This window comes from Neodiprion pinetum, chromosome 4 (genome assembly GCF_021155775.2).
Source record: "Neodiprion pinetum isolate iyNeoPine1 chromosome 4, iyNeoPine1.2, whole genome shotgun sequence".
Classification (NCBI taxonomy): domain Eukaryota; kingdom Metazoa; phylum Arthropoda; class Insecta; order Hymenoptera; family Diprionidae; genus Neodiprion; species Neodiprion pinetum.
Window position 1 is genome coordinate 1,299,922 of NC_060235.2, and position 22,984 is coordinate 1,322,905.

At 39.1% G+C, this 22,984-nt stretch overlaps 4 protein-coding genes and 1 long non-coding RNA gene across 12 annotated transcripts in view; 2 read left to right on the plus strand and 3 right to left on the minus strand.

The window, feature by feature from the left end:
• Positions 1–185, minus strand: part of WDR79 (WD repeat domain 79) — a 49,203-nt gene extending 49,018 nt beyond the window's left edge. Inside the window, exon 1 of the mRNA XM_069135339.1 lies at positions 54–185. The gene's annotated coding sequence lies outside the window, so the exon portion shown is untranslated. The remainder of the gene's footprint in view (positions 1–53) is intronic.
• if (inflated) overlaps positions 1–3,710 on the plus strand; it is a 49,913-nt gene extending 46,203 nt beyond the window's left edge. For both annotated transcript variants that reach the window (XM_046624258.2, XM_046624259.2), the window contains one exon: positions 75–3,710. In XM_046624258.2, coding sequence (XP_046480214.1) covers positions 75–152 — 78 coding nt within the window. In that variant the 3' untranslated portion in view covers positions 153–3,710. The remainder of the gene's footprint in view (positions 1–74) is intronic.
• Positions 1,677–14,382, minus strand: PAN2 (PAN2-PAN3 deadenylation complex catalytic subunit PAN2). Of its 3 annotated transcripts, none has more exons than XM_046624262.2 (21): positions 14,148–14,382; positions 12,271–12,458; positions 11,979–12,148; positions 11,768–11,888; positions 11,411–11,607; positions 11,023–11,236; positions 10,741–10,877; positions 10,496–10,642; positions 10,269–10,365; positions 8,461–8,697; positions 8,101–8,346; positions 7,763–8,009; positions 6,568–6,750; positions 6,307–6,473; positions 5,967–6,135; positions 5,327–5,846; positions 4,949–5,166; positions 4,723–4,852; positions 4,394–4,615; positions 4,049–4,310; positions 1,677–3,977 (listed from the first exon to the last, which is right to left on the minus strand). In XM_046624262.2, exons 1-21 carry the CDS (start codon positions 14,161–14,163, stop codon positions 3,963–3,965), a joined length of 3,903 nt encoding a protein of 1,300 aa, XP_046480218.1. In that variant the 5' UTR covers positions 14,164–14,382; the 3' UTR covers positions 1,677–3,962. The 3 variants fall into 3 exon arrangements, with proteins under 3 accessions (XP_046480218.1, XP_046480217.1, XP_046480216.1); XM_046624261.2 differs by lacking the exon at positions 14,148–14,382 and adding an exon at positions 13,820–14,020 and having other exon boundaries at positions 7,790–8,009; XM_046624260.2 differs by lacking the exon at positions 14,148–14,382 and adding an exon at positions 13,820–14,020.
• On the plus strand, positions 14,149–22,751 carry LOC124217995 (uncharacterized). The gene is made up of 7 exons (XR_006882955.2): positions 14,149–14,550; positions 14,761–14,867; positions 15,710–17,635; positions 18,085–18,384; positions 20,602–21,192; positions 21,314–22,286; positions 22,589–22,751. It is a non-coding gene; the product is annotated as an uncharacterized lncRNA (long non-coding RNA).
• Positions 15,015–19,291, minus strand: LOC124217993 (uncharacterized). Of its 5 annotated transcripts, none has more exons than XR_011176927.1 (5): positions 18,479–19,291; positions 18,246–18,360; positions 17,317–17,589; positions 16,879–16,969; positions 15,015–16,801 (listed from the first exon to the last, which is right to left on the minus strand). XR_011176927.1 is itself a non-coding variant. In XM_069135341.1 (4 exons), exons 1-3 carry the CDS (start codon positions 18,953–18,955, stop codon positions 17,390–17,392), a joined length of 825 nt encoding a protein of 274 aa, XP_068991442.1. In that variant the 5' UTR covers positions 18,956–19,291; the 3' UTR covers positions 16,976–17,132; positions 17,358–17,389. The 5 variants fall into 5 exon arrangements, 2 of the variants coding, with proteins under 2 accessions (XP_068991442.1, XP_046480235.1); XR_011176926.1 differs by having other exon boundaries at positions 17,358–17,589; positions 18,213–18,360; XR_011176925.1 differs by having other exon boundaries at positions 18,213–18,360.
• Positions 22,752–22,984: the final 233 nt, after the last annotated feature.

Consider the following 22,984-nt stretch of genomic DNA (forward strand, 5'->3'; position numbering starts at 1 on the left):
CAGTTATGTAAATACATAGAATCGTCGTGATAATTATTGCAATGAGAGCTTACCTATGATTTGTGTATTTCCAGTGTGGCTTCTTCAAGAGAAACCGGCCGACCGACGCAGCCGAGAGGCAGCCGTTGCGAAACGGTAACTACGACCAATAAACTGCGCAGCAATGATTGTTTACTCCGCCGCTAATCGAAGCACTCCTCCAAAGATGGTTTTCCAAACTGCGATGATATGTGTCCTTGGCCTTCCAAGGAACACGGCGCGTGACGCCGACACTTGCATCCTTGCGAAGTGGAGAATGTTCCCGTTCAAGTTCACGTAAAATATGTGAACTAATACGCGATCGATCGGCCAAAACAGAAATCGCGAACAATCCGATTCTTACGGATAAACAAACGCTCGCATCTTCTTGGTATTCAGAGTACACAACCCATCTTACACTCGTGTTTTGAGAAGCATTCTTCCATTGGCACCGCGACACTTGACACACTATACCACAGTCACCACTTGCCTTTACCCGTAGTTTTAATTCCGTAGCTTTCGCAAATACGCATTATACGTAAAAACACGGTTCGTCACTTCGTGCCGGTCGGAGCAACACTGGTCACTGACGGATTTGATCGCCAACCCAAAGCTCCGAGATGGCGCATTCGTCGATTTTCAAATTTTAGCAGAGTTCGGAACCGTCTTGAGTCGAAATTTAGAATACTGGGATACACAATTCAGAAGTCATTTTACTTAATGTCGACGCGTACGACGAGCCTTTGAACTAGATCTGAATACCGCACTGTTTCACTTTACTACGATGAAATGTCACAGGGAATATTTCACCCGCTATTGATCACTGCAAATTATTATTTAATTATCGTGAATCGTGTTCTTTTTACTTATTTTATTTTTTTTAAACAATCAACTCTAATCGAACGAACGACTGTTTTATACATTACAATAATATATTTTGATATTTACAATAATCGAAACGAGTGCCTTGATATTCGAACGAAAATAATTTTGAATTCTATGATGAGAATGAGAGAAAGAGAATTTCACTAGCAATTTATAATCACTTATTGTACTGCCAATGAAACTCCCTCCAGCTCCTGTAGCTCTCTTTTCATTACATGTAATATTATATGAGTTTCTAGTCAGAAACGTTTTTTTTATTATTCGGTAATTATTAAACAGGCTGTAGTCTCGGATATTGAACTAAAAATCTTTAAAAAGAAAAAAGATAACATCAAAATACGTTTAGAAATCGAATATACATGTATATACTTACTATTATTATTGTTATTTTGTAGACATTTCGCTCTGCACGCGTATTAATTTAAGTATCATTTACCGGCAAGAACATTTCACTATTTTTGCATCTCATACTCGTAAGTCTTAACAATAAAATTAAAAATATAAGAACACACATATTGTGTCTTGCTGATAAAGCATCACAGTCCCTTTGCTCAGAAGCTGGGGGGAGTATAAAACATAATATAATAATTTATTAAAATTACGTATTTGTATAGCGAATGATCGAATGATGATATACTTACTGTGAGATGTACAGGGTGCCTCGTATAACTCGCGTATTGTAATCCCGTCGCGGTGTTTTAAACGAAAAATGAAAACAGTAAAGTTTGATTGAAATTTCTACGATACAACAAAACTCGTTTTTTCCTCACCTCCGATTAAATCAAAATGTGAAAGTTGGTAGTTTTTAACGTTGCTGATTATGCAATTGGGGAAATCAAAAAGACGACTCCAACATGACGTTCAAAAATGGAAAAGAAATTACTTGGCTTAAGCTAAACTCTATTTGAGAACGCTGATAGTTTACTATCCTTATTGTTCATGGAAAACGCTGCTACGGGCTTTCTATACGCGAGTTACGTGACACCCTGTAGAGGCACACGCCTCGTGTATGTATGTAAATTATTAATTCATTACTAAAATTAGGAATGATTAGACTTACACGCAATAATAATAGCTTATACATATATATATATACACATAATAGTGAATATAAATGTTTTTGTTCTTGGCGATAAAGAACCGTAGATATACATGTAAATACAGAATAAGCGTTATTATTAAAACAATAATTAATAATACAAAAAAAAAAAAATACACGTTTCATTACCTTTCACCCACCAATTTTTTGATGAATATTTGATGAATTGACAAACCGATTATTCGAATGGGAAGAAAATTGTTGCAAAAATGTTGGTTCGAACAACAGAACTCGCTCTATTTATATATTTTTACTTTTAATACTGTACGTTCAATGTTTTCGTCCACAATTGACGAAAAAAATGGAAGAACGCGGATAATTTTAAGATATAGGTATATACATATATATCTATTACACTATGTAATGTGATTTTTTGTTTATTGAAAATCATAATGACATACCGATAACAAATAAATGCACGATTACCGCTAACATTACGTATTAACAGGTTTTTTTTTTTCTTTCTAAATGTCGCTTCACAGTGTACGTGTGACACACTTGTCACAATTGGTAAGTTCCACAGCGGTAAATAATGATAATAATGATGGTAGTAAAAATCGTAATAGTAATAACAATAAGAATAAGAATAATAAGTAAATTTATCCAAATATCCGAAAATATACTGTATAGTATTTTTGTTTTTTATGGTAGGTACGCTTTGACCAATTTTTTGTTTTTTCTTTTTCATTGTCAAAATTCATATAAAAGTAATCTACAATTTGTATACCATTAGTTTGTAAAATATACATGTTATTCCGTTACCATGTGCATTTTTTATTTTTTGTAGATACGGTTGATTGGTCTTGTTTTTATCTTTGTTCAATCGAAGAAAACAGGCTCTTGTAATTTTACATTCAACAGGATAGCGAGCGAATTATTGAACTCCAGAAATAAAGATGCGTATAAACAACAGTTTACGTAAAATTCGGTTAATTTAAAGGGAGCGAAATTAACTGAAAAAAAGAAAAAGATAAACAAAAGAGAAGTTTTCACGATAACATTTTTACTATTAGGGAACATAATTTATGATTAAAAAAATGATCTAGGTATTTTTAATAAACTGGTAAACAGTGTAATAAGTATATATTTACAATTACTGCAATCCTATTTCGGAATTTTACTAATCGTTACTGTTTTGAAACCGAAACAGTTATTATCATTATTACAAAAGCAAAAATAAATATTTAATATATGTACTAAAATGCAGTTTTACGATGTTACTGCGTTTCTCTTGAAAAAAATCAAAATAAAATTGGGGCGCTATTGGACAATATATTACACGTATTATTTGGTAAGTAAACTAACAGTTATAGAAATAGAAATGTTTTGCAACCATGATTGACAAGAATTTCTTGACTACTTATTTCACTTCCAATTATTAAACAACAATCGTATGTATTTCTTTTCTCTTTTTACTGTAGGAGCGATGAGTTGAAGTATCGACTATGTAATTTGTTAATAACGGCAGTTTTCCCGTGAATTTTTAATCTCATTCCGTTCAAATTGTTTACATACCTACACATACGTTATAAAAATAATGGACACCTGGATATTCACTTACGTTTGAACATTTTTGCAAACCAATCTCGTTCGCAACTACCATCAAATACCCGTATAATTGAAACTATTCAAAAATTTGTCAATTATCAATATGCCTAAAAAAAAACCAATAACAAAGTTTAACTTCGTTCAAAACTCACCTTATATCTCCGTAAAAAAAAAATTGTTGGTACAAATAATTGCCGAATTGCACAAGGCTATGAATAAAATACTCTCTTTTTTAAAAAAAAAAGTAAACGGATACAAATGAATGACGTAAAATTCACGACCTCGGCATTTGCCAAATTACAATATTTTTTCCCCCTTTTTCTTATGACTTTCCTAAAGTCTCGCACTGTTAAAAGATATGAGCACTGCTTGGTCTGATTTCACATGTCCCGTCTATCGCGTCATCCCTGTATCAGCTATCTGGAACCTGTGCAGCGATCAAGTTCATTATCCGATCGGAGAGATGAGGCAAATAATCAATACATTTGATCAACTCACCTTCCATTGTAGCTTGGTGCCAACGCTGTATAATTCTTTCAGAGTTTCCGTCAGGTTTCCCTGTGCCTCAAGCTCTTTATATTTTCGATGCAACTCTAGGGCAGCGCGTGCATCCTCCGTTGAATCGTGCGTTTCCGATTGTATTTTCTTACCAAGGAAATGCCAGGTAAGAAACCGCAGGGACACCATACGATGGTGAGGTAAATGAAAGAGCAATACGGTGTCGATTACTTGTTCCGGTGGCACGACCAGGTTTATTACCCTGTAGAAAGTATTTATTTAATTCGTCAGGAACGTTCAATACCTGTAATAAAACTCGAAGTATTTTAGAAATCAACAGCTCACCTGAAATCGTTCTTCAACCCATGACCGACGAATATTATTCCATTGTCTACTAAAAATCGCAATTTTTGATAGGTTGATTTCAGCGTGGTCAAGTGCTTACTGCTGAAATTAGCGTCCAAATCTCCCGGTTGTATTCCACTGAACTTTGTCAAATAATCAACTACTTGTTCTTGAGTGCTAATGTAGTCATCTATGAACGGGGTCCCCTCCAATGGTCCTTGACTAGAAAAAAAAAAAAAACAACGATTAATAAAGTTTAACTACAAAATCATGGAGCACCAAACAGTATCATAAACAGTCGAAAAAATCGAGATAAAATAAGTTCGTACCCGCGTATACAAGTTATTCGTGCAACGGACATATGACTCGGTTTGATTGTCGACATTTTCCCGTCGCTTCTCAGCTCAGATTCTTCCTGATTTAGAGTTACGAATTCAGCGTCTATCGCCACCAATTCTCCTGAACGAAACCATGACATATTAAAATCGTAAGTAGGGTAGAATTTTCGGTCCGTTATAACTAAAGGTAGTAGTTGTTGGATCAACTGCTTCATACCTTTCTTTGGCATCTCATCTGACGTTAACGGTGTGAAAGTAATACCCCTCGTTCCTCCGCTACGAGCAATGCACTTGTCCTCACCAAACACGTCTGACGTAAGCGGACTGATAAAGGGCGCTACTTCTGGGAACGGCTCTGTGGTGTAATGGAGAACGCAAGGTACTTTCCAATCGAGATTGAACCAGACAGCTTCCTGAGGCGTCACTGCAGATATGCTGAAAAGTAGTAGGAAAGTTGCTGCGGCTGTGAATGCAATATCTTCAAATTCATTAGCCACGAGGTGCGTGGAAAGTAGCGGTTCATTTCATATCAAGATCGCGAGTTGTGGAAAAAAAGCTTTCATCGAACAATACAACATTCATAACTCCAACTTACCAGAAATCATTAAAGATGTACCACTGAGACACTGCACTGCCAGTCGATCGTTTGTGGTAGCTTGGAGCAACGCGTATTAGAGCAACGATGTTTCTTCGGTCTTCGTCGTTTTTGTCATCTATGTGACAGACTACAGCACTGAGACTGTACTGTATTTTTTTAACACCGCTGACAGCTGAAGGTTCCAACTTATTGCTGAGAGCCGGGGTGCCTTCAAGCTCGGCTTTGTGGTTCTCGCTTGCCATGCTCTCCACTGTTTTCTCAAAAACAGGTATACTCGTCTCAACTTCATTGTCACCCTGGCCGTTTTCAGCTAACTTTTGTACAGGAGTATTAATGGTGGTCAGGCTGGGTTCAGTGGTAGTTATTTTGTCGAGCTTATTTATTGACAGTTCTCCGTTTGAAGTTAGCGCTATTTCAATGTGGTGAGGAACCCATGAGTGAGAATAATATAGGTGGCTCGGTGGCGTTGGTACAGGCGTTGTCGCTGTTGGTGGTGTCGCTGGCGGTGGTACAGCATCTGCACAGTCAGAACATGGAAAGCGTTATTAGTTTTTTGCCGTGGAAAGAGTAATTTACAAATAGAAGTTTTGACATAAATAAGAGAGTCGTCAATGCTGCTCAATCTTGCTTTACATACCTGAATCTTTTCCTGCGTGTTTGAATCGACAACCAATTCTCGTACAGTTTGCACCGTAACGACACGGCTTTATGGTTACAGATATCGGACTGCGAGCTGGGCTAGCATCTTTCCCATTAATGACTCTCTGTACAACAAGATCCATTTGGTTCTGCCAAAAGGCTTTATCCTGAAATTATTTGGTATTTTATTTATAGTATATATTTAGTATTTGATAGTATTAAAAGAGTTGATTCAAATTTTTAGATCAACAGAGTTTAGATTTTTCAAATCACCTACGAGTAATTCCAATTCAGAATTCAATGTACAAAGGGAAATTATAATGTTAACATTTAGGCACCTGTTGACTGTCCAAACCGCAATTAAGAGCCAGAATTTGGGGCAGTTTTGTCAATTGTCTAGTTTGCAGCGTCGGCGTAAACTTTTGACAGTTGTCACACCAAGCTGGAGTAATTTTCTCCGGTCTCAAGCTACTTCCTAAAACTGATGTGAATGGAATCTCCTCTGCTGCAATAAAATTGATGACAATGATATGAAAAGACCGCAATATTATAACTGAACGAACAGTACGTGGGTTTTCCAGTAAAGTATAGATACCTACGAGGATTTATGATTTCTGGATAAGTCAAGTTGCACAACAGCATGATCGAGCGCTTCGATGCCTCCCGTCCACACTTTAGGCATCGATGAATATGAATTTGCTCGGAACCAAATAGTTGGCTGATTTCAGTTTCTTCGTTTCGAATTTCCGTTTCTTCTGTTGGTTTTCTGCAATTCGTTGTATCTGTGCGCAAAGGTTTTAACTAATTTAGCCGTACGCAATGAAATTGATTCGGAAACTGTAGATCGAGAGTGACTCAGGTAGGTTCTGAAACCATTTAGAATAAAATATGCTACAAAATACAGATTTCGCAGATGTGGTACTTGAAAATGAGAAGAAAAGTGCAGCTGAAAAATAGTCGTGTTCAAGAAGATATCGAAAACTGGATATAAGAGATAGACAGTTTGAGTACAAATTATTTTAGTCACTGCACCTCGTACCGTTCTGATTTTAGCGCATTGAAGATAGGATATGCTCACTTTGGTTTCAGGTATTCATACAGATATATTTTACAGCATGCAAACTTACTTACCTCCAAGTAACAATCGATTGGTTTTTACTCATTTGAAAATTAAATCTGATTCAAGTTTACTTGGATAGTTGGGATTTCTTTCAGCAATTATTTTACAACGATCTAAAAGCTGACTCGAGTGTGAATTTTGTCGTACAAATAATTGAAATCAGTTTACTACAAGCAGTTTAACATTCAAAGGGAAAAAATTATGAAAACAGAAGTAAACATATGTGTAATTACGCAGTTATGAGAGGATTCTCACATTGCTAAAGCACCGCAATAATCACGTCCAATTACCTTGAAAATAAAAAAAAATGAATACGCCGTTTTTATTCTCTGTTCAATTTTGATTCATCTTTGAAATATGCTACATGTGATGAACAATTAATGCAGGAAATATGAGATTGACGAAACCAATTAGTAGCAAATAATAGAAGTATCAATTCCATTTTCGAATTATAACAATGTATAATTCGAAGGTAGCACTGAATTTAGTATAAATGGACACACGACTAGAAAAGAGTATTTTTTACATACAACTAAATTGCTCACATTCCCTCATTCTTGATTCTCGAGAAAAATAAATTAAAATTCAAATCAATAAATGAAGAAATAATAGAAAAATAAACACAAAAATTACCCAGTGCAAAGACAAAGTTTACACATAAGCTGTGTGTTTACCTTTCGATGTAATCCACATATATTTACCATCCTCCTCTTGCTTCCTTCTCTTTTTCCTATCCTCGTCATGACTCCTGTATCGAGAACCCAGATCTTGAAGAATGCTGGGAAAATCCTGTTCATTATAAACAAATGGTGGATTTTTAGGTCCAGCTTTGAGACGGGCAGCCTCCTCTTCTTCCTGAACGCGTTTCCGTGTCTCCAGAATTTCGTAGTGCATTTGATGTAGAATGAACCTGTTCCAGCTCTAGATGAAAATTGAAGAAATTATAAAACACGAAGACTTTGGCAATTGTATACCGTTTCCAAGCCATTTGTGCTTAGTTCTTTCTGCTCACCTGAATAAGCCGTATCAGACTTGTTTTTCTCTTAGCTTCCGGATGCAGATCGCTGAGTATCAATCCAAGCGCCGAAGCCTCGGGAACCGTTCTAAAAGCTCTAAGAAAATTTGCAGCCTGACAAGGAAAGCCCTGAGACGTATCCAACATGTGAAAGAGAAAGCCCAGTTCGCACGAGAGGCAGAACTCTCTTTGACAAGAGTGCGATAGAAGAGCTATTCTCACCGGTTCGCTGAAGTAAAGGAGCTGCAATCGAGACAAATAATATTCTTCAAATCTATTGTTCAATAAATCTTACATATTTTCAACATTTACGAGCAGAAAACAGAAGAATTTGTTTTGTATTCTTCAGCCTCTTACCTGGAGCATAGCATTGCAATAACTATTTGGTAGGGTTGCTTCCAAGCCGCAAAAGCTGGTGCGATTGTACTGGTCAAAATCAAACTCGTCGTATCCAAGCCTAGAGTATTTCACTTCAATTTTACGATAACGTTTAGGTATGGCAATAAACGTGCCATCTGCTTCCGCCTTGGCGCGAGAATCCCCTGCGAATAGTTTACTAGCTACGCCACGTCGTTTTTCCAAATTGTAGGGGATCTGGAATAAAAGGTATTATCTACTTTCAAAGTGCCATTCGCTTTTGTTAACAATAACAAAATATATCTTTCATGTCTACGGAAATTACTCCGTGGTTATTTTGTATACTAAAAGTTGCAAAATTTGTCATCTCTTTTTGAAATGTATTCTTTCCAATATTTTTTCCTTACATGCAGAATAAATAACGCTTATTTTAAAACAACGTGGGAACAATTTAACAATGACAGATTACTAATATCAGGCTTTATGAGTTTCTCATACAACCTTTATTTCAATTAAATACAACTTTGAATATACATTATATATACATATGGAATATATATTATAAATTTATAGGATGATCGTATTGTAATTTGTAATTAGATATTTATTACTGGGAACGAGATACGTATGGAACATTCATGTTAAATGCCAATTTTTTTTTTTCATGTTTCTTATGCGAGAAGATAAATGATTGTCGTAATTCACATTTTTTCTCGTTTGGCAAGGAAAGTAACTTTCCCATTTATTCGAAAATTATCATGCATTATATGCAGAGTACCAACAATAATTGATGGTCTTTGGACACATGGTACACGTCATGGTGCAGAAAGGGGAAAAAAATGTTAATTCAACTGAGGCAATAAAGAAACAAAAAATATCACAATCGTCACACACAATTAGTAAATAAGTATTGACGTGTGAAGGAGAAAGTCAGTTAATAATTACATTATATCGAAGGCAATTGTACAAAAAATACAAGATTTGCCAAGAGATCGAAAGTGATTTGAAATTCACTCTTTGCGTATAAATCGTTACATTTTATTATTAAATTTTATACTGAATTGATGTCAGTGGAACGCAATCGACTAGCTTATGAAAATATAATATCACGTTTCTATTTTAATACACGCTCTCAACTATTATAATAATTATCACGAACTCTTATCAGTCTTACTCAATTTTTATAGTAGTATTGATTTTGAGCATTTCTACTAACCATTGATTCTGATACATAAAGCCTTAAAGTTTAAATCACTCATATCGCCTATACTCATCATTTGTCTCAGCAAAAAGCGGCTAACTACTTTCAAGTTTACCAAACCGAATGTTTAGGCTGCAGTTTCCTTTAATGTGGAAATATCTATCCAGACCATTAGCAAACCGACTAATCTTGTTTTCTAAGCAAAACGTCGACAGCCTCACAATATCGACAATATACTGCATTGTTCAACGTATAAGACGACCCCCATTTCGGAGACGGTATTTCAGGGTGTCTTTATTAGTTACTCGCACATAAGACGAGTCCGCGTATAAGACGAGGACGATTCTGGCGCCTGCTGTCAACAATCAAAAAACCTCGGCTTATATTCGGAACAGTAGGGTGATTCATCGATCTTGTATTTTTTTCCATTCGCATTTGTGCTGGAGTGATTTTTTGGAATTAGAGATCACTTTAATGAAAGTTGCGAACTTTAACTTAATTGACAGACGTCTAGAATATAAACTACGGAGTCAGAATTTGTTTATGAAAATTTCATAACGGATGGAGGAGAATATTTTAGAAGTGTGGGAGAATATTGTTTCCTCACTTGGTTTCTGCGGAAGGCCTGAGGATTCGGCGCGTATCCTATAGTCCCTTGCATTTTCATTGTGCGTAAAATTTCTGGGTCGACAGGCGGTGTTTTTCTGAAAAATAAAAAATAAAACGAGGCTCGTTAACAATTTTTGCAAATTTGTTGCCTTATTAGGGCAAAGATAAAAAAATTGGCAATTGATACTGAAACAATTTTTTTTATAAGAATAATTAAACGCTGACCTGTAAACTTTTTTGAGATATTCTTCGGACCAATCGCTTAGCAAAGGTTGTCCAGAGTACACCATAGGTATCGTACTGAGAGGCGTAACATTATCGTCAAATGCAATAGGCTGCAGCGTTTCGACTGGGTCAGCAAACTCGGTGGGTCTGTATGGGCAGAGATGAAAATGCAGCAACTAAGCAGGATGTACCACAGTTATGAACAACAGATTGTTCAATCTCACATAAATTTGTGACAAACGCACCTGGAGAAAGTGTTGAATTGTGGTTCAGGTGTGTTGGTGGCTAGGAAATGAATCGATCCAGCTGAATCACCGAAGCAAAGACATTGTGACGTAGATGACACGTCAAAGGACAGTGCCATAGCACCGGCAGTGGCCACCTGAAAACACGAAATAGAATTTTAGGGTTTTTCTCTACTAAAAAAAAAAGCATTTTTTAGCAGTCATGGCAATATTTTGCACATAAAACTGCAATACCTTAAGCCTCTTTCTTTACAATTCGTTGCTATCGATTAGCCCACTTACTTGGTACAAACAAGTCATGGATGGTTGAACATTGGCGTAGATTGTATCCAGAAGCTGCATCTGTCCCAAGGGCGACACAACAGCAATCCGACTCGAGTAGCTCGGAAGAAACTTGAGTAAGAGAGGATAGACAAGAGTTGTGCAGGGAGTAAGTGCTCGCATTTGTCTCAAGTCGTAAGCCATCAGAAATCTATCTACCGAGAGACCCTGGCGGCTAAATATTGAATGTAAAATTAATTTGTGGGTGAAAATTCTGAATCAACTTTGGTGAAATGCAAGGGGGTATTTAGTCTTGAAGTAAAATGCGTATTTTTTTTTATGTAGCTAACTTCTTACAGAAATGCAATTACATTTCACTGATTCTTTACTCCGAAAATAAAAGGCTCACCTATTGCTAAATCCACAAGTAACTAGATAATTTCCTTGTACATCAAAGTCGCTCAGGGAGCCACTGTGGGTGTCTAAAGTGTGTTCTATCGACAGAGTATTTGGATCCCGAAGGTCTATTCTCCCAGCAGGATTGCCTGCGCATATAAGACGGCTGTGCTGTCTCAATATTGCACAACCGTGATCGCCGACGTGTACCTAAAAACCAAAGTGTAGTTTCGCGTTATTCAATTTTTCTACCGAAGTAAGAGACATAGTCAATATCGGATAGTTTTAAAGCTTCACACGCTACGTAAATGCATACTTGTCGAGTATAAAGCCACTATGCCTATTAAACGTCTGACAAAAATTTCCTTACCAGGCCAGTTTCTTTCCCTCTGGTGAGATTGAAATCAATAATTTTTTTTTGATGACCTCCCATAAGTAGTCTCGCAGGTGATGTTTGAAGCATGCATTGCATGTCTATCATGTTTGAGGACCTGTTATACGATTACATTTCGAATGAAAAATGTGATCAGACTGAAGAATGCCGAAATGCTGCTCAAAGGATTGTAGTAAAGTAAACGTACGTGTGAGTAAATATCGGTATGCCACGCCGTAGCTGACAACGAAGCATACTTTGCGTGAGCACAAGGATTCCTTCGTCAATCGGATGGATATGTCGGACTTCTTGTGAGGCATGCACTTGAAACGACGTGTATTTCTGGAGGCCAGGCCCATAGTAAGACGTCACGTGACCCTTGATAAGTAATTGAAAATACATGTTAATATTATTTTTCTCTTCATGGAAATTCAATCGGATATTGGTGTAAGATCTGCGTTTTATTGCGGCAGAATAGATTGGTTCAGACTGATTTGTACCCCTTGATTTCCCATCCACATGAGTTCTTCGGCATTGTCAAAGGTGAGGGTGGAAACACCGAATCTATCACCTCCATCGGCCAATAAGGTTCTAGTCTCTTGGAATTCCGCACCTGCAAATTCCTCGCCAAACTGTTCCGCCGCAGGCACAAACCCCTCGCTTGATAAGTCATAGTTTGATTCTTCCCCTGCAATTTCAGTTTACAGTTATTGGCAAAGATCAAAATAGAGGAAATTCTTCTAAATTTTATTAAGTAACAAGATGATTCTAAATGAAAGTAATGAATCTGATTCATCATTGTTTGTTAACAATAATTCTAGCCATCAGTGAAATTCTTTATCTGTGGTTTAATGTTGTGGTAAGAATTATCCTGTAAAGATAAGTGAACTTCAAAGCGAATGGTATTGTCATTTTTAACTTACTAACGATCAAAAAATCCTTTCTCTTTAATGGAAAAAAACACACTGTAAAACGGCATGCAGTAATTTACATAAATCACTCTCACAAAAGAACAAAGAATAAAAAATACAGAAATTGAACGGAAGAGATATCGTGCAGTACGCTTTTACGTCTACGATACTTGTTACAATAAGGGAATTGTTATCCTTGTAATACGTGTATATTATATGCATGCAATTAATTGAAATTTATAACAGTCAATACCAGGGCCTATTACAATACAGTATCTAAACCGAGAAATGTCTCTCAAATGTAAGTTGTACAAGCTGGTCAATTAAGCGCTAGATCTTAACATCGAATAAAATAATGAATAACAGTGAAAAGTTCCAAGGCTGAAGTTAGTAACGTTACTGTATCGGAAAGTTGAAACAAAAAATAACTGTTTTGTACCTTTAGAATGACTGTAGAAGTTGAATTTACGAAATCTGAGTTTGTTCATGCTTTATTAACAGTTACCTGAATTTCTAATCCTCTAAAGTTGAAAAATAACAAGGTTTTCTGAAGATGCATAATTACAATACCGTTACAAACTTCAGTCTGATGAAAAGATACGTTACAGATTCAAATTTCGAAATCAAACGGTCCAAAACCAAATTTTCGAAATATGATTGCACCAATAAGATGGGAGCAAGAGAAAACGCAATTTACTCTAAGAATTAAAGGTACAGTTTATTCATTGACATAATTGCTCCAGCTAGACTGCATTTTGAGGTTATTGTGAGATACTGAGATGGTCAGATGGTCGAACATCCGGGGGTAGAAAAAAGAAAACGGTTAGAAAAGAAAGCCGGAGCGCGTACGTGACACAGTCAAAGCTGAGTGAAGTTAGCGAATAAAACAAATGAATAGCTGATCAGGTGACCGCTGTCATCGCTTCGTCGAGTGAGGAAAATTTCAACCTCGGTATAAATGTAGAAAAATTTGGTATCTTGTCTCTAATTTGTGGAGTGGAGTGGATGTAACGGAGAGCGGCATGCTGAGGCTAATTGGGTGATAGAAATCGGGGAAGCGGAGAGTGGATGTTGTCGTTGGAATCGTGCGTGCGGATCTACGTCTGTCAAAACACCGCGTCATTGGCGCGTAACTCACAGATCAGCTCCTGGTCGCCCGCCACGACCTCAACGGAAGGATCGTAGTGGCCAAGAACCGAATAGTCCATTATAGCGATCCTCGGTTCGGCCGCGTTCTAGGTTCTATCATGGGGATATCTCCCCGTTTGGCAAGCGTGTTCGTCGCAATGGCTAACGAATCAGTAGCACATTTCGGTGTTGACGGTGCACGCACTTAAATTTATTCAATAGACCACCATCGGTGGTCAGTCGCCTTGGCAACTGTGCAACAAACGAGCGACCTACTTCCGGTAATAATTTCTAAACGAGAATAGTTAAAATACGGTACTGATCATGGTCTTGCTTACAGTTTATCCACGACATTGCACATCTTTCGTTTGTTTTTGACCTCGTTAGCGCACGTCACTCTCATTTATTTAACAATCTCTTTTCTCCTACTTCGGACCACTTTACGCGCGACGTTTGTTTCCCTCTTCACCGTTGGTTCTTCTCGTTCAGCTTCATCGCTACAAACACCTTTTCTGCGCCTTCATTTCACCTACAGAAACACCAACGGCAACGCCAACCGACTTCAGGCAGTTCAGCCTTGTACGTGGCGTCACCTAGCTTCGACTTCTCGACTCACGCGCGATCGAACTGCGCCTGCGTCGGTTGGATTTCTTATTTACTTCGGTGCTTCAAGTTGTCGATGTTTGTTCAGCACGCGTCGAGGGACAATATTTACTTTCATATGTAGCCACGGGACGATAGGTAAATAACAGAAAGTAGATCTTACGCGAAAATATATTACGCGTACTTCCTCGTACGATTCTCATCGTCTGTTATAAGCAGGCCCACGTACTTATTTCACGTAGCTTTGCTTCTTAAGCGTTTCTTTGCTCCTAAACATCTGCAACGCGAGCAAAAACGTGTAGCGCCTAACGTCAGGTTGTACAGAAGGAGGCCTTGTTTTGTTTCAAGCTGATGCATGAAATCGCTGTCGTTATTTCGTCAAAACACACACTCATAAATGGTCTTGACTAGTCGCCGTTAGATCAACAATGGAAACCGAAAAATCTCGTTTCGATGTGAGTAGAATAAATCGTAAGGTGATTGTTTGTATTTAAGGAAAATCTTGTCTTTTAGAACGGGTACCACCAGTTGCTTTCGGGAATGAAAAAAAAACATGTATCTATACAGCTCAATACAAACAATTGTTATCTTGCATTTCACGATTATTGGATAATTAGAGTCTTCTTTAATTCCGTGCTTGATAAAATGCATTCATGTAATATATTATTCGTTTACGAGCATGTATACATTTAAGAAAATTACAGTTGGAAACATTTGATCATATTGAAGTTGGTAACGTTATCGTATGGGTTCATGATGAGAAAAAACGGTTATTTAGCGATATTGAAGTTGTCTGCAATTCATAGAACCGTAATAAAACAAATCATTCTCAAATTTCGACATCTTAGTTCCTTCAAAATAACTCTAAAATAAGGAAAATTGTGATGCTTCCCTAATGTTTTGTTACGATAACATTACTAACTTCAACCTCGTAATATTTGCTGGCTGTAGTCACCAGGGCATTCGGACTGTATCACATTGACTTTTCGTTGTGATTACAACAATATACGTACGCACAATGGTTAGAGCATAGTGTCGCAGGTTGCGTAAAAAGCGTTTTGGACATTTGCATGTGCAGAAGAATCGTTACTAGTACCTGCATTGGTGAAATTCATCATCGTTATAATCGTGAAATAGCTTCGTACATACGTCGAGTTAGAGTATACTTCTATGTAGAAATATAATATGTCTACAGATATTTTTATATTATACAGTAAATATCGAGTGTTGGAAACTTAGAGTACTCATAAAATACATTTTCACATCGATATAATGTATACTACATTACTCATTACAGATTCGAGATTTGGTCACTCTCTCCATCTGTATCTGGACCTCATCAGTATCACTCTTTGCGAGATCCTCTTTTCATCCGGATTTCGAACACAGGCCTGTTCGTATTCAAAATCTCTTGGGACTGACCATCTTCGCTATAATACGAGTATACCATTCCCGTATCAGCTGCCAACTCCTACAGTCGAGTGAGTAATAAACTTATTTGTGGATAGTTCGCTTTAAAGGCAAGCGAACTTTCCGTTCGATGCATTAATTGCTACAAACATTTTACGTCAGAAAATACCTTGATTATATCTACATTCGCGTTCAAGTATGGGTATAACTTGTGTAAGGTATATTTTAACAGCACCACGAATTTTCAGATTATTCGGTGTTTGTACAGTCGTTGATTCAAATGCGTCACAAAAGAACTTATGCATACATATATATCACGAATATTTCTAGATTGATCTCGCAAAATTCGTATGCATATTTTTAATGGATATTGGCACTCGTTTATTGAACCGCAATGCGATCAGAATGTGTACTTTCAGCTATTTTTCTTTTAGTATCCTCTGTTGTTTTAATTCTTGCTAGACTTGTGTGGACTTTGGTAATTGCCTATCAATGCAGTATCACACAAATATTAGACACTTATACATCGAGAATAATTATGGTGAAAATTATGACACGGGGATCGAAATTTGGCGAGATTCCTCAATGCTCATATCTTCGTCCAAATTCAGAGATAACGGATAATTCGTTGCTATGAGTCAACAATGTATAAAAAACAGATCACTAATTCCCTATTCTCATCTAGTTGAAAATAATAGATTATAGCATAATCCAGTTTACATTATGCCAGAAATGATAGTTTGTTACAATTTAAAAATAATGTAAATCCTCTGAAAAGAAAAAAAGCACTTAAACCACAAGCACTGATAAAATCGTGTCCAACGAGCGACAATTACAAATCGATTCCGTAGCTGTTTCGTCGTTCATGATAATTCACCTGAAATCGTTCCGAGTCAACCGCTTGGCTGATTGTGCGTGAGCAACGTTTTTCGTCCGTAAATGATGCGTGTCTTTGATGTAGGGAATCGTGGTTAGTCACCTGAAACTCGACGAGGTTAGTACAAGCGTAAATGACGGTGAACCGTTTAAAAGGCGTTTAAATCCTTGCTCACTTACCAGCGCAAGATGAGAAAGCAGGCGTTGAAATTCTCGTAGTTTGCTCGATGTGTAGGTACATACAGGCTTCTAAACAAGGTCTGCTGGAATCCTGAACGGAACAATTTTTTCTTCCTGAGTAGGTATACAAGGGGGATTCTGCGTAAAAATTCCAACACCGGAATATTGCCGACATTTCAGCCGCTTTATAGCTCAGACACAAGCCCTTCTAAATTTTTCATTTTCGCGGTGATTACCATAATTTTCTTTTCTCTCTGAAAACAGAGAAACGGGAGTTTGAAAATGGTGTCTGAGCTATAAAACGGTTAAAATGTTTGTAAAATGCAGGTTTCGAAATCTGTATGCAGAAACCCCGTTGTATACATACTTTTAGAATCAAACCGGACATTGTTTACATAGCAAAACCTCTCGAGTAAGCAAAGTGAACTGATTAATTACAATCGATAAGGCGTATAGTCTCCAGCAATGGCCTCACGCACACAGAAGACTTCCTGCGTCACGTCGGAAAAATTCAATGACGCCTAATCAGACGACAACGACGTCGCGAAGTGTCCGTCAAAACGGTTACGTCCTCTTCCGAGTCGATGACGATCGACGGTCTTCTAGACAGCCGGCCCGTGTTCACGGTTGTCGAAATCGGGACCTGATCCTTCTTACCCAGGCACTGAGCTGGAAATGACGACCGACGAAGCAGTGGGGGTGGCCGGGCAGCTGAAAAAGGGACATTATGGTTCCTAGAGTTTCGCTGTTTGCACAGGTAAATCGGTTCGATATTTTGTCACGCTGGTCCAACGAAAACGACGTGGTGCGATTTTCTGTAAGATATCTTTAATCCTGGAAGTATTATTCCAGTCTTTGCTCAATGCCACCGCAAGTATTTATACAACGGCGAGCTGCTTGAACGAGGAGTTAAAGCGATTGGTTTTTTGTTTAATTACTATCGAAATGATACACTGTGGCTGATTTATGACACCTATACGATATTATATTCCGCACATTGCAAAAGGAGGTCAAAGATTCGTTGAATACATTGCCGTAATTATATACACGTCGGTAGATTTTTTACTCTTGTTGGGGTCAAACGGGAAGGATCACGTTTTAGAAAAACAGTGAACACATGATTGTCAATGTCTCTTATTTTTCCACTGTAGCTTTTGCTGATCAATTATGCAAACTGTTTATAAGAAGATACGGAATATGTTTCAGAATCTCATTTCTCGGAGAGTTATATTTCAGCACGTCCGGAGCTTATCCTGCGCTCTGCAACAAGTGGGTTGAAACTGGATGTTGACTATATCTAATGCAATAGTCGTTATATTATACTTGCGATTTACCGAGCAAACGAAGCGGGGATCGGTGCATCATACCCTGGATTTCGAAGGACTTCTGGGCCTGAACCGTCTCCTTGCGAACGGCTCGTCTCTGGGCTAAATCGACGAGGGATGATCTCCTCGCTACAGTCGCGACGCCGCCGTCGGAACGCTGGTTATGGAATTTAAGAAAACGGTGAGGATGGATGCCACATGTCGCGTGACTTGCTGCTACTCTTTACTCTGCTTTGATCTGCATCGTAATTATAATGACAAATCAGCCGGCGCACCTTGACTGCCGCAAAAAGACGAACTCGCAGAACTTCGACCAGCGCAGCAACCGCCGAACCGACCAGCAAGACAGCGAGGATATGACCCGCTATGGAGATGGAATTCTTCTGATGAGTGCTCACGTTTTGCTGATCGCTCGTGTCTTCTGCGAATCTTTTGGCGTATCTTTCAGCGGCGAATCGTCCCCTCGATTTCTCGCCATCAGGACGCTTTGGTTTGGTGCAGTTTCCATCGTAGTTGCTGAGGTGTACCAACTTCGCTAGGGATTTGTAGTCGGGGTTCCCGCAGAGCTTCATCCTTCGGTAATCCGCTTGCGGTAGTTCATCAGCGGATCTCCCTCGTTCCTGCTCGTCAAATCCATCCGTTTCGCGATTCGTATCAAGCAGCAGCTTCAGCGGCAGTGAAAACAGCGCGCCAAGTATCAAGAGCGTTAAGAGTATGCCGACGTTTATGCCAAGCGACACACGGCTGATCATCTTTAGCCGAATGATCGCGAAATAGGTACCGGTGATTAATCAGCCCTCCATTTTACATATCACGCAGGTACACACTCGCGAAATATCCTCATCAGTCGCGCACTTCGGATAATTTTACTTGACTTTATCGCACTGTTGAGATGGACGAGCCGTTACTGCGAACGGTTGTGCTCTCGTTATAGCCGCTGTTACTAAACTGGAACGGCAATTTCGCGAGACGAGCTCGTTTTATGCCCGCGATACGTTTGTTCGAAATACACCGATCACCTTTTCCATCGTTGTTCAAACACAACTGTTGCGTCTATTCCTCAAACTCTGCAGCTGGCCGAGGCGGGTCTCCTCGGCAATGTGGGCTGATATTGATTCCCCGAAGACCACTACTGCGCACGCCCAATCTTCCGAACATGTATTATATTTCTTTCGACGCGTTGATAGTCGAGTATTCAAATTCGATAAAGTGACCTCACCGATGGCGATAATGCATGGTCGTCGTTTTGTCACCGATCGATATTGACTTGGTATACGAACAGTAACTCGATCCACTGATTGAAAACGGTGCGATTGAGTTGAATCCGAGTAGCGAATGAGCACAATATACCATAAGATCAGGTTCAATAATGAACGTTGAAAATGGATAACCGTTTTTGCATATAATTGGAATTCACAGTTTGACGATTTGATGGATAATTGATAAATGCCAGATGAATTAAAAAAACTTAGCTATTTCGGCCAGAGGGAGATTTGGTTGCTGTATGGGTCTTGAGTACCCAGCAACCCGTTGGGAGTGTTGAGACATTACGGGGGCAGCCGTAAGGGTGGTAAAGAAGTATTTGGAAGGACCTTTGGTGTACGAAAAGATATGTGTGTGTGTGTCTGTTTAAGGAGGGGGTCTTTTGAAGCTGCCGTCCTTAGTGTGCATACATAAATAATATTAGACAATATCAAATTAAAATTCGCATCTTTCCACGAGAGCAACAATGGCCAGGCCAACAAAGGAAGCGCCTGCTCAGCAGAGGCGGCGTCGGGTCGGAGGAGCGAGGCGGCGTCGTTTATAAAAGTAATAAAACAATCGAACAACAACTCCGAAGCCGAGGGAGCGAGAGGCGAATCGGCCGGACGCGAGAATAGCCAGTGGCTAAAGGAGGAAGGAAACGGTGGTACAGCAAAAACGAATAAAAAGTAGAGATGAAACACAGGGGAACACCGACCCGACCTGCAGGCCGACCGGTAGCCCCGCCGGAATACGTATATATCTTGCTCTGCTTCTCCATACTCCGATTCTTCGAGGTTCTCAATCCTCCTGCACCTCTGCATGTACAATCTTGTACTTCAGCTGGCTCTTCGCCGTCTTTAATTCGTCCACGTGAGGGCAGAAGCTTTTCATCTGACCTTTCGAGTCCGGTCCGAGTTGGAGCATCCCCTTAAAGAGCTTTTGTTTGGCCTCGATTGGTCTGCTCTTCATTCACACGGTAGAAAAAAATGCGGTGTGGACTTGTATAGAAAATTTTTTTGTGTCGATCCAAGACTATTTGATATCAACCCGACACTACCTGACATTGAAATTTTGAATTGACTACAAATTATTCTACATATAGTGGTCCACACCAGCCACTTTTGGTCAATTTTAACACCGTCATTTTTTACAGTACACACAACCGTGTAACGGGGAGATCAAGGAGATACGGAAAATGGTTCGAGATGCGAATTCTGGAGCGTCTAGTGCTCGAGATCACGTCTTCGGGGTTTCTTGGGATGAGAACCCGCGTATGTAGAGCAGATGCTGGCAGTGGTGGCCCCGGTGTGTGATTTTTCACCGCCGACAGCTCCTCCTTCGAGACCCGCGCATTCCACCTTTCGCTTCCCCCTGCCTCCCAGCATCCTTCACTCGCTGGACCCGGCGCGGTCCAGCACTTGGTCGTCGTGGCGTGGCGTGGCTCGTACCCCCGCCAACCTGAACCTGGACGCGCCACTGGACACCGGTTGCACGATCTTAGATTTGCTGATCTCGCATTCGAAGAGCCACCAACACACCGACCGACTCTACCCATAACCCGATATTCGCTCACACTCGCACTCACGCTCGGGGTCCGCCGGTGCATGAGTTACTCCGCGAGTGACATACGCCGCTCTTCAACACCTACCCGCAGCCACTTCCATCCTCCACTCGATCGCTCCTTCGTTCCTTCGTCATCGACGAGCGTGAATTTCACCAATTTATCAAGTTTCTTGACCAATTTGTAAGTCTGTTCACCACCTTTGGTTTGCTCGAAACCTTGAAGGCACTCTCTTCGGACTTAACAATTCTAATCTTCCCAGCTTACAGTAAAAAACTCAAAGACATTTTCAAAACATTTTCAGGTTATTCAAGGACGTTAAAAAGAGAATGTTCCCAGGAGACAAAAAAAAATCCAGGATAGTTTTCAGGACTCTTGAAGGACAAGCAAAATTCAAGGATATTTTCAGGACCACTGGACACCGTCAGTCGTACACCACAGGGCAATTGTACTTCCTCCAGAATCAGTTGTAATCTCAACCACGTTGGACCGATTGTCAGTAGTTGTTACTCCCTGTTTCTCCCGAACTTGGTGTGATCCAGATCCGTTCAAGTGACGATATTCGCAAATGAGGGTAGGTAATTCTATTCTGAAAAGGATGATACGCCTGTTTCTCGGTTCGGTATAACACTAACGCATAACGATCTAAATTTTTCACGGCACGAACTCTATTAAGGCATCGGTTCGTGAATTAGTAAACCACGCCAGGGAGCCGCTTCATTCTTCACGTGGACCTCTGTACCTAACGAACGTATTACAAACCGACAATAACTTGTGACCACGTATAATGGACGTATAAGGTTACCGTTAACAATCCCCACACTTCGCACGTGTGTGTGTACAGCACAGAATTATTGACAACCATAACAATTTATGACCTGAAAGCACTTCATCCGCGTCTCCTGTAACAAGTTTTATCTGATACTTTGACGCGTTGGTAGATGAATGACTTTTTTCTTTAAATAACTCTATCAGATGGCCGTTTTCTGTTCAACGACGTCGGACGCGGAAAAATCACTATGGTAGGTGTGGAGTGCTCGAAATTTAGTAGGTGCAAAATTCCACATCTCATGCATATTTTCAGTTTCGAAAAATTAAAGTTTGCTTCAATTACTTGATTATTAACGCGATGCTGCAAGATCACTTGGACGATGTATCTATAATCCATATTATTCACCAATATGTAGTTGAATTAGATCTTGACCTTCTGATGAACGAATTCATCAACCTTAACAGCTGCGAAAATGCAACTTTCGGCATATCAAAGTGAAGTGAAAGTGTAATTTGTATGGACAAGACAGAAAGTTTAACGGTGTTATTTATGCTAGTCCAAATTAACCCCCATTCACACACAGACACACATTCAGCTCCATACCTCGAAAATATACGTTCCGCCGCGCCTGTTCTAGGTGAGTTGACCTTTCCCCAAGATTCGAATTACCTCGACTCTACCGTAATCATCATCACGTAGTAAAACGCATGCGGTTTCAGGCTTTGTGAACTGAAAATCGAGGTGACGATCATGGTAGATACGAGGTACCTGCCTACGAGCGACGTGGACATAGGTGCAAACCGGAAGTGCACGGAAAAAAATGTAATGTAGATTCTACTTCGGTTGTGGTGAATATATGTACAGCAATTTTTCTGAGTAAAATCTACATCAATTGTGGTAGATTCAACCAAACATTAGGGTGACTCATTTTTTAATTTTTTTTTTTTGTTAAGCTGCTACTCGAAAAGTTTGTGACAAATACTGAAAAATAAATTGTCGTAAAACCTGAAGGAGGTAGGAAAATATTTAGAGTACGCTCCCGATTACTGAAATATTTTTCATGTATTTTTATGTGGACACCTTGCACCAAGATACGATAATAAAAAATATAAATAAACTAATGTATATAATGTAAGTCCATAAGGTGTACGCGTGAAAATAAATAAAAAATATTCCAATAATAGGGTAGCGACCTCTAAATAT

Coding starts and splice junctions, on each gene's coding strand:
- PAN2 (XM_046624260.2), bottom strand. CDS start 13,889: ATGGACTATTCGGTTCTTGGCCACTACGATCCTTCCGTTGAGGTCGTG. Junction 10,878..11,022: donor CCATGACTTGTTTGTACCAA/GTAAGTGGGCTA, acceptor TCGTGTTTTCAG/GTGGCCACTGCCGGTGCTAT. Junction 4,616..4,722: donor CGAATAACTTGTATACGCGG/GTACGAACTTAT, acceptor TTTTTTTTCTAG/TCAAGGACCATTGGAGGGGA.
- LOC124217993 (XM_069135341.1), bottom strand. CDS start 18,955: ATGATCAGCCGTGTGTCGCTTGGCATAAACGTCGGCATACTCTTAACG. Junction 18,361..18,478: donor GTCTTTTTGCGGCAGTCAAG/GTGCGCCGGCTG, acceptor TTCCATAACCAG/CGTTCCGACGGCGGCGTCGC. Junction 17,590..18,212: donor ATCCCCGCTTCGTTTGCTCG/GTAAATCGCAAG, acceptor TCCCTTTTTCAG/CTGCCCGGCCACCCCCACTG.